The 9422-nt window shown below is 43.9% G+C and overlaps 2 protein-coding genes across 3 annotated transcripts in view; both read left to right on the top strand.

Moving 5' to 3' along the window:
* Positions 1 to 470, top strand: part of LOC109475424 (dipeptidyl peptidase 1-like) — a 1844-nt gene extending 1374 nt beyond the window's left edge. The window contains exon 4 of the mRNA XM_019776027.1: positions 412 to 470. Coding sequence (XP_019631586.1) covers positions 412 to 470 — 59 coding nt within the window. The remainder of the gene's footprint in view (positions 1 to 411) is intronic.
* LOC109475624 (dipeptidyl peptidase 1-like) overlaps positions 1 to 6332 on the top strand; it is a 7709-nt gene extending 1377 nt beyond the window's left edge. The window contains exons 2-10 of one of the 2 annotated variants that reach the window (XM_019776361.1): positions 581 to 804; positions 1268 to 1397; positions 1749 to 1834; positions 2059 to 2176; positions 2351 to 2506; positions 2841 to 2959; positions 3268 to 3399; positions 3763 to 3910; positions 4250 to 4965. In XM_019776361.1, the coding sequence (XP_019631920.1) occupies positions 639 to 804; positions 1268 to 1397; positions 1749 to 1834; positions 2059 to 2176; positions 2351 to 2506; positions 2841 to 2959; positions 3268 to 3399; positions 3763 to 3910; positions 4250 to 4607 (1413 nt within the window). In that variant the 5' untranslated portion in view covers positions 581 to 638 and the 3' untranslated portion in view covers positions 4608 to 4965. Of the gene's footprint in view, positions 1 to 580; positions 805 to 1267; positions 1398 to 1748; positions 1835 to 2058; positions 2177 to 2350; positions 2507 to 2840; positions 2960 to 3267; positions 3400 to 3762; positions 3911 to 4249; positions 4966 to 5372 lie in introns of those variants that run through there. The other variant, XM_019776360.1, reaches the window with a different exon arrangement.
* Positions 6333 to 9422: the final 3090 nt, after the last annotated feature.

The raw sequence follows: 9422 nt of genomic DNA on the forward strand, positions 1-9422 counted from the left end.
CGCAAATATTACCTGTACGGTGCCTTACCTGCTCCTCAGATGAAAGGGCCACGCCAATATCACCTGTACGGTGCCTTACCTGGTTGCCAGATGAAAGGGCCACGCAAATATCACCTGTACGGTGCCTTACCTACTCCCCAGATGAAAGGGCCACGCCAATATCACCTGTACGGTGCCTTACCTGGTCCCTACATAATTTATGAAAGGCCCATGGAATTTTCCCGTACGGCGTTTTACCATGGAGGTAGAAATGGTTTTACTGGTAACACGTTATCTAGACCCAAGTCCCTCACGCACTCATTACCTGTAAGGTTTCCAGAGCTAAGAGCCGCACAAATGACTGTTTGTGGCTTATCCACCGAAGTGGAGTGATTATAGCCGTAAAGGTTGACGTTTTTTGCCCCCTAAAAGCTTTGGATAAACGCCGGCAGCCCTCCCCACCGCTAGCTATCCCTCACTGTAGCAGCTGATACCCCGACCAATAGCAGCGTGGAGCTTGCTGAGAAATTGACCAATAGCGGCGTGGCCGTCTTTCGTGGCCGTCCTACCATATTCTAGGCCAAGCCATACCTCACCAGAGTTCCGGATCCGCGAACTTGTCTTTCCACTCTACTAAAAGCTCGACAACCTGTGAAAACATGGCATGGGGGAAACTGTGGACCTTCTGCGGGGTGGCGGTGCTACTGGTGCCGCTCGCTGTGGCGGACACTCCCGCTAACTGCACTTACGCAGACATGCTGGGCACCTGGGTGTTCAGTGTGAGTCAAGGGGGGAACGACAAGACCCTGGACTGTACGGATCCTGGTGAGAAAGACTCTCCTGCTGTTCGTCCTCCATATATAACTTATGTTACATGTTAACTACTTAACATTCAGAGCACACATTCAACGGAGGGCCTTGTAAAAGTATTGCATTTTCTGTGAGCGTGGTCATTTAGTAACGCATAACGTTACACACTAGAATTGGAACAGTGGGTAATAAAATATGCATCCAATTGGAATGTAATACTAACTAGAAAAGTAACACTTGCAGCAAAATGCATAAATTTTATCTTCGCATATAGTCTGCTATGTTAGTTCTTACACAAACACAATGTGGCATTCACATATATGGTGACTACTATAAAATTGCAACATGATGTAACCCAACACCAGTTACCATGGTGAGAGAGATTCTGGTTCAGTCAGGTCTGAGGTCATTGTATGGAGAAGAAGAAATGTAGCAAAAACAATGTTTTCCTTCAGTAAACATAATTCATTCTGTCCAGGCCCAGCTACCAACAACATCACCGTGCAGTTCTCTCACTTCTCCACGGCAACTGTGATGTCATCTGGAGGCTACACGTTCGACGTGAACGGTTACTGGACCCTCATCTACAACCAAGGCTTTGAGTTCAGGTACTTCAGTTTAACAATTATACCATTATTGTCATTCATACATATAATCAAACACTACACACTGACAGTGTATTCTGTATCACCTGACCTGTTGGAAGGCTGGGACTGAAAATGATGTGGAATATGGGGTGTTGTATTTTATTCATGTCAATCCCCACCTGAGAAAAACCCACCTTTCAAAGCAAAACGTGCAAAAATTTGGTGAATTGAAATGTGCAGCAGCTGGCTATATTACACCAAAGAACTTGTTACGTAGCATTTGCACTGCTGCAAATGTCACTTTTAGGTAGACTGTATCCCATTTCTTTACTTAAATGATAACTTGTTGATTTCTTTGTCCTACACATACAGGGTGCTGAACAGGAAGTTCTTTGCCTTCTTTAAGTGGACGGGTGAGGGAAAGAACGCCACCAGCATGTGTAATGAGATCATGCCAGGTACTGCACAACTTCGGATCCTTTGTTTTGCAAAACTGGTAAACCGCCTTAAGGCATGACACGCCAGTTTTGAACAGTGAGAACAAACTGCTTTAACTCTTTTCATTTATAATGATAGGATCTTTTCTCTTTTTTTGTGTGTTTACCAGAGAACTGGTCAACTCTCCATGTATCTACAGCCATACCCCTCAATTAGTTTTTTTGTTACAATTTACAATTTACAGGTTGGTCACATGATGTGTTGGGCAAGGACTGGGCTTGTTTCCAGGGAATGCGGATTAAACCGGAACAGAAACCACGACAACCCACACCTGCTGTATACCACTCAGAGGCCAAGGAAAGGTGAGAGAACAGAGTTTTAACATGCCATGAATAGAAATTTAAATGCTTAAGACCCCTGGGAGGAAGTTATGTACATAAATTCTCAATGCTGTTTACACCACCGCTTCTATAAAGGCCATTAAGTTATTGTTTCATGTCTCAAAGGACCACAGTTAGAACAAACTATTTCTTCAGGCGTCTCCAGCAGAACTACAAGACCAACCTGGACTTCATCGACCAGATCAACGGTGCCCAGTCCTCGTGGCAAGCTGGGGTGTATCCTGAGTATGAGAAGTTCACTCATGAGGACCTCATCAGGAGGGCAGGGGGCAAGAAGTCAAGGCTACCACAGTAAGTAGGGAGGGATGAAGGATGATCTGGGTTAAATGCATAAAAACTCAAATGCAGCAACCTCATTCCTCGGCCACTTTCCAGGTACATGTATCATTAATAGAGAGAACTTTATTGCACGACAATTGCACATGGTACAATGTATGGAACTTAAGACCAACCCTGTACCAAATATCAAGACAATCCCAGGCATTCTTAAGTTACAGACATTCTGTAGCTCATCATCATCTTCAAGACTTAAACTGATAATTCTCAATATGGCCTGTAATGGCCCTGTATGTAATAGTCCGACATTGTTTGTCCATTTTGTTTATGTCTTTTCTATCTCCGGCAGCCGCCCCAGGCCTGCACCTGTTACCGAGGAAACCCGCCTTGCTGCTGCCCAGCTGCCGGAGTCATTTGATTGGAGGAAAGTGATGGGACTGAACTTTGTGTCACCTGTCAGGAACCAAGGTAAGGCACACCTGTTAGAGTCAGGGCAGCTGTGCAAGAGCACATTTAAGTAATGTGAACCCTTCCATGCTGTAGCCTGAACTGAGGAGTTTGATTTTTCTGTGACTGCAAATGGAAGAATTTTATGTAATATTGTTTGGAAACTTACTTTCATAGTATGCAGAATGCAGAAAAGGGGTTGCATGTAAATAACTGCCCCATCCTTGAGAATGACTTTTAACAGCATACAACCTCTTAAATGCATAAGATATACTTTACGACATATGAAAAGTAACCTGTACATGTGTCATAATGTTATCTGTCCATAGAGCAATGTGGCAGCTGTTATTCCTTTGCTTCCATGGGGATGTTGGAGGCCAGGCTGCGAGTGCTGACCAACAACACACAGCAGGTTGTGCTGTCCCCGCAGGAGGTTGTCAGCTGTGGCAAGTACTCACAAGGTGAGTGGAGACACAGCTATGTGTACTGCTCAGAAACACACAGCAAGGACAAGTTGTGCTGGCACCATAAGAGAAGAGATTGTCAGCTGTGGCAAGTACTCACAGTACTATCATTTGCTATCCAACAGCACACAGACCTATATTTTACTGCACCATCATGATACCAGTACATTGTAGATGGCTGACATTGATTGACATAAGAAACTGGTGTGTTAGGCCAAAAGGCGACGGTTATACCGGGAAATAGTACCGGCTATACAGATACAGATGCCAGGGTTTTGCTAGCCAGGATCAGGACAGCAAATTAGAATATCTGAGTCAAAGTGCTGATGTTTCTGAGACGTGATGTTGGCTATGTTACAGGCTGTGAGGGAGGGTTCCCGTACCTGATTGCTGGGAAGTATGCTGAAGACTTCGGAGTGGTGCTGGAGGACTGCTATCCTTACGAGGGGAAGGACAGCTCCTGTAAGGACACCTCCAAGTGTAGGCGGGGATACGCCACAAACTACAGGTAAGAATGGCTCATAGACACTCCTGTGTTTAACAGCCAAAAATGACATGATGTATGTAAATGCTCTAACTTATGGAAACCAAGCTATACTTCTGCTTTTCTCTCCTTTTTGCTCAGAGCCACACACCACTTTCTTGTGCTCTCCACTCTTACTTCAAGTAAAAGGTTTTGAACAACAATAGTCATCATCTACATAAATGTGCCACATGTATGAAGGAAAAATTTGCGGGAATGAAGAATTATTGCAAATTATAAAAAGTCCTAAAGGAAGGTAGTAACATAACAAAATTGTCAGACAGCAAAAAAAGGTTAATTCCCGCAAAATTTTCTTTCTTTCAGATACATTGGGGGTTTCTATGGAGGCTGCAATGAAGAGCTTATGAAGCTAGAGCTAGTGACAGGAGGGCCCATTGCAGTTTCATTTGAAGTCTACAAGGACTTTCTCCATTACAAAGGCGGCATTTACCACTATACTGGACTGAGTGACCCTTTTAATCCATTTGAAATCACCAATCATGTGGTCGTGGTTGTTGGTTATGGTGCTGAAGAGTCCACCGGAGAAAAATACTGGATAGTGAAAAACAGCTGGGGGACCAAGTGGGGGGAGGAGGGGTTTTTCAGGATCATGAGGGGTGTGGATGAGTGTGGGCTGGAGAGTATTGCAGTGGCTACAGACCCCATTCCCCTCATGTCCTAGATCTGTGTGGTACTGTGATAAGTCGCCATGTGTGTCCCCCTTTCCATTATGAATGAGATTTGACAGTATGCACTGTTACTGTCTTTATCTTGAGTGGTAAAAAATATCAAGTAGAGGAACACTAAAAAAGTCCTATTTTTATGAGATCTAGCTTTCGTATAGTTATCATATGACATAGGCCAGATGACTAAGAAATTGTGAATATTGCTCATACTGATTGTAAATATAAGTCAATATTTGATAGAGAGCTCTACTTTTAATTGTAGCTTACACCAAAGAATGCACTCAAATCAATGTAAATTTTTATTGCATTTTGGAGTAAACTGGTTCCCAGGTTGCATTGATCACTGATGCACTTTCACATATTCAAAATAAACAGTTGAAAATAAATTTTGCCCTGTACCGTGTAGTTTTTATGTGTTACACTACTTTATCATTTAACCAGGTTATTGGTCCATAGAGAGTGGAAAACTGTGTTTCTTCTCTAAGGACTGCAGGGAGCTGAGTGTTTCCTTGGTGTAAAAATCTTTCTTTTATATGATACTTTCAATATACATGTACTACATCTTCTCTTAAGACGATTTCTCTTAGACGATTCTTCAAATTTTACATCATGACAAACTCCGTAACCTTCTGGTTATGTATGTCATTACATATTTTTTCCAAGGTTCGCTGTCAAAGATAGCTACTTGCTAGTAGTTGGACAATCTTATATGTGTACAGTGCGCCAGACAAACAAATAAATGAACACACTTTAAAACGCAGGTACGTTGGTGGGTTCTACGGCGGATGTAACGAGGAGCTGATGCAGCTGGAGCTGGTGAAGAACGGCCCGATGGCCGTCGCCTTCGAGGTCTACGACGACTTCCTCCACTACAAGGGCGGCATCTACGAGCACACGGGGCTCCGCGACCCCTTCAACCCGTTTGAGATCACCAACCACGCAGTGCTGCTGGTGGGGTACGGGAGGGACCTGGAGACCGGCGCCAAGTTCTGGACGGTGAAGAACAGCTGGGGAGAGTCGTGGGGGGAGGAGGGGTTCTTCCGTATCCGCAGGGGCATGGACGAGTGCGCCATCGAGAGCATCGCTGTAGCTGCAGACCCCATCCCTCTCATGTCCTAGACTACAGGGTTTGTGTGTTCCTCTGTGTCTTAGGCTCATTACTATGTATCCATTAATGCAAACACATCTTTTCTGTTTTCTTCATAGATAGGTAAAAGGACTTCCAGGTCTTCATGCATAAGATTCAGAAGTAGTCAATAACTTACTCTTTCTGACTAAACAATTTCCACCCAGGGACTTGATTCTAGATTTCACATGCATGTAGTCAAGATCTAACACTTACAAACATATTTGCACATTGTGCTGGCTGTAATTTTCGGACAACTTATGGGCAACAGGAGCTCATGACACCTGTATATTATGCTATATTAGGTGCAAAAATACTGCCATCAGCTGCATATTTTACAAAGTATGGTTTTGTTCCTTTTGTGAATGATGTCCATTTTTCATTCAAAATGTAAATTTTTGTGAATATATATGGCAACCATCACACAGTAAGGAGATACTTTTTAAAAAATCACTGTCAAAAAGAGTCAGTTGAATGTGTGAGAGCAAGGACATTATGTCCTTGGTGAGAGACTTTCCTTCAAAATTCAAGAGCTGTGAATTATATATGGACTGAAGCTGCTATTGCACAGAAAATAAAGGATCGATATTCCCTAGCATCTGTGTATCCTTTTTTTTCACCATCACCACATATTCATGCACACATTAACATGCATGCACACACAGTCTAACAAGAGAGTACATTTCATCTATCTGTGGACCAAAAGACAGCACTGAGACAAAGTTGATCTTCAAAACAAATTGTTGTTTTATTCAATAAAATCACTAAATCACTTCAGATTCTGTGATGGCGCTAGCATGCTCCTTGAAGACTTACTCCAGATAATTCTACTTTGATTCTCATGTGTATACAAGTTCGACAATTGACATCCATTGACAACTTGATGATTTGTCAATGTATTTAAATGCAATTCAATACAAGTACATGCGGTAATCACGTATAAGAGGTTATGTGGATGTTGACATAGCGATTCAAAATTTTGCTGCATCTGTACATGCATAATATGAAGACTGGGAATACGGAGTAGATTTACCCGATTGCAACCGTTAGGAAGCTTCGCGAGGAGCAACCTCTATCGGTTCCGCTAGGAGACGCTTCGGTGCTTAGTTGTTTGAGGCCGTCAGGTCAACTTTTGCGGCGCGGTGTAACAATCGACTTTACGTCGGGACGGTTGCTACCACCGCACCGCATATTCAACCTGCGGAGAACAGATCCGTGGTGGAGTGTGGGTGTTGTACTACCGTTGTGACGATCCTGAAATGATACAAAACTTTCGGTAGAGTCTAGTTGAAGAATCACGCTTTCTCGTTCTAATCTAGCAGCTAGTATGGAAACAAATTACTTCAAGACAAACTTCCAAAAATTCAATGTAGAACATAAACTCAGCCTAGTATGCCCTTTCTATTTGTTTCAATGTCAAAACTGTGTACTGCTATTGTGTACTGTGACTAGTTACCGCCAAAGCTTGTAGTGTAGTGTCAACACTGTTGTAAAACTTCATAACTGGAAGGACATTACGAAACCATACATGAAAACACAATCATTTTCCTCATTACAAAGAATGGCACGTGATGTTAAGTCATTAACAAAATTAGGTTCTCATAATTTATTCCCTAACATTTTTCTCACGGTGGACAATATTTTGCAGTGCGGTGGTTGTTAATGATATGATCAGTTGTATTGACTTGACAACTTCCCTTGTGTGTAGCTGTGGCGATCCCGTGTCCTTGCCAGGCGGTGCGTGTTGACAAGATGTGTGGCGGTGTCCAGGTGTGTAGTGGTGCCCAGGCATGTGGCAGTGTCCAGGTGTGGACAGGTGTTCCCTTGTGCATCTGTTGCGTGGGTCAGCGGTACTCGAGAGATGACACAAGCGTTGAGGCTTACTGCCGTGGGAGACGGGAGCACTTTGCGCCGACCTAGTATGTAAAATGCAATATCACAATCAGCACAATAAGCATTAAAAGACAGAAGCAAGAAAATGAATTAAATTTAGTAGGCTAATACTTATGAACACCAATGGTGAAAACAATGTACACAAAACATTACGTACCGTGCAGATCTTGTTAGGTGGTCGGTTGCTGGTGGTTGTTGCTGTTCTTCGCTTCTAAGACGCGTCTTCCTCCTAGTTGTGTGGTTTGGTGTTGCGGGCCGTTAGGATGTTTGCGCGGTTTTGTGACGACTCGTCTGGTCGCCGGGGCTGCCTCGTCTTGTAGTCGGTCTGGTCACGTACCGGCGGTGGTCGGTGGGCTGCCGGGTTCTGTCCCGCCGGCGTCCGTGCCCATGGCCCGGTGCACAGTCAGAGGGGGAGACGGCGACGGTGACATTCTGCTTCGAGATTGTCTCTGTCTCTGGTCGGTCACCCATGACAGTACAGTGTTTGTTTGGGCTAAGAGATGTTGCGTCAGAATATTGAAGATGTTTTGCAGTACTTTGCGTTCTTGGGATCGTTGGGAAGTCATCTCCAGATCGACTGACCGAGTACCTGACAAGGCCGCGTCGTCGCCGATCGTCGCTGTCCACTTGCAGGGTCACCGCGGCGCTACCTGTCGTTGGATGATTTTCCACGCCGTCGCTGCGTCGTCCTTTGCTGATATACATGATTCATAATGTGTGGGATGCTGGGCGGACTACTTTCTTCACCTGGGAATGACTCGACAGATGTCTCCGAGCCCGTCCCCGCGACCGTCCCGCAGTACTCCTGCCCGGCCGTGAGCTCGTCGCTGCCCGCATCAGGCCGCCCGAACGCCAGGTCTCCGTCGCCGCCGCAGTCTGACGGCTGCCGCGTGGCAACTCCTACATATAGTCCTCCAGATCCGGGTGATGTCATCCTCTGCCGCATCCGCCTCACAGGGACACCTGCATCATATGATTCACACGTGGCGATACGTGGACGGATCTACCTCCCCCCTCACCTGATCTCCATATCCTGCAACAATTCCGAAGACGCTCGACAAAAAAGAGACTCATATTTAAAAGTTTACACGCTGAACATAAACAAACAGTTTTTCCTATTTTTACTTTTTCACAGCAAATATTCTCCCGTCGAAATGAAACACATTTGATGTATCAGATGTATCACTTTTTGTCAATCTGTCCATCCTTGTTTGATATCAGACACATCCCCAAGATGATCACCTCAAGAATGGACTGATATTGGCATATCTTTAATGGTAGGTCTAGCCAACTGAAGGCTTGAAATTTTGCCAGATATCTTGTATAGCTAGTGGCAATCATGGTAGGTGTACCTCTGGTATGTAGTTGTTTGTGACTTAGTCAGTGGTAGACGATCGTAGACTGACTGTGAGATGAATTTGACAGCGCGGTTTAGTTTATAGTAGTAACTAGAGTTCCACGATCTCATACCTTCGCCAAATGATGTTAGCCTTTATGAATAAGAAATATACTAATCACCCTGATTATGCAAATAGGATCCTCAATTGCATGAATTATATCAGTCTGTTGATCATATTCTCCACCAAAAGACAGTCTTATCTTAACAAAGAATGCCATTTTCTCATAAATTATGCAAATGTGGTCCTTATTTGAATAAGTTATGTTTAATTATGTTCACCTTCACTTAACTTTCAAACACCCCAAGTATGAAATTCCAGGCAGTTACCACTACGCAATTATAACATTTTCTCATTAATTATGCAAATTAAGTCTTCATTTGCATAATCAATAT

Source organism: Branchiostoma belcheri, unplaced genomic scaffold (assembly GCF_001625305.1).
Source record: "Branchiostoma belcheri isolate BF01 breed outbred unplaced genomic scaffold, Haploidv18h27 scaffold34, whole genome shotgun sequence".
Lineage (NCBI taxonomy): Eukaryota > Metazoa > Chordata > Leptocardii > Amphioxiformes > Branchiostomatidae > Branchiostoma > Branchiostoma belcheri.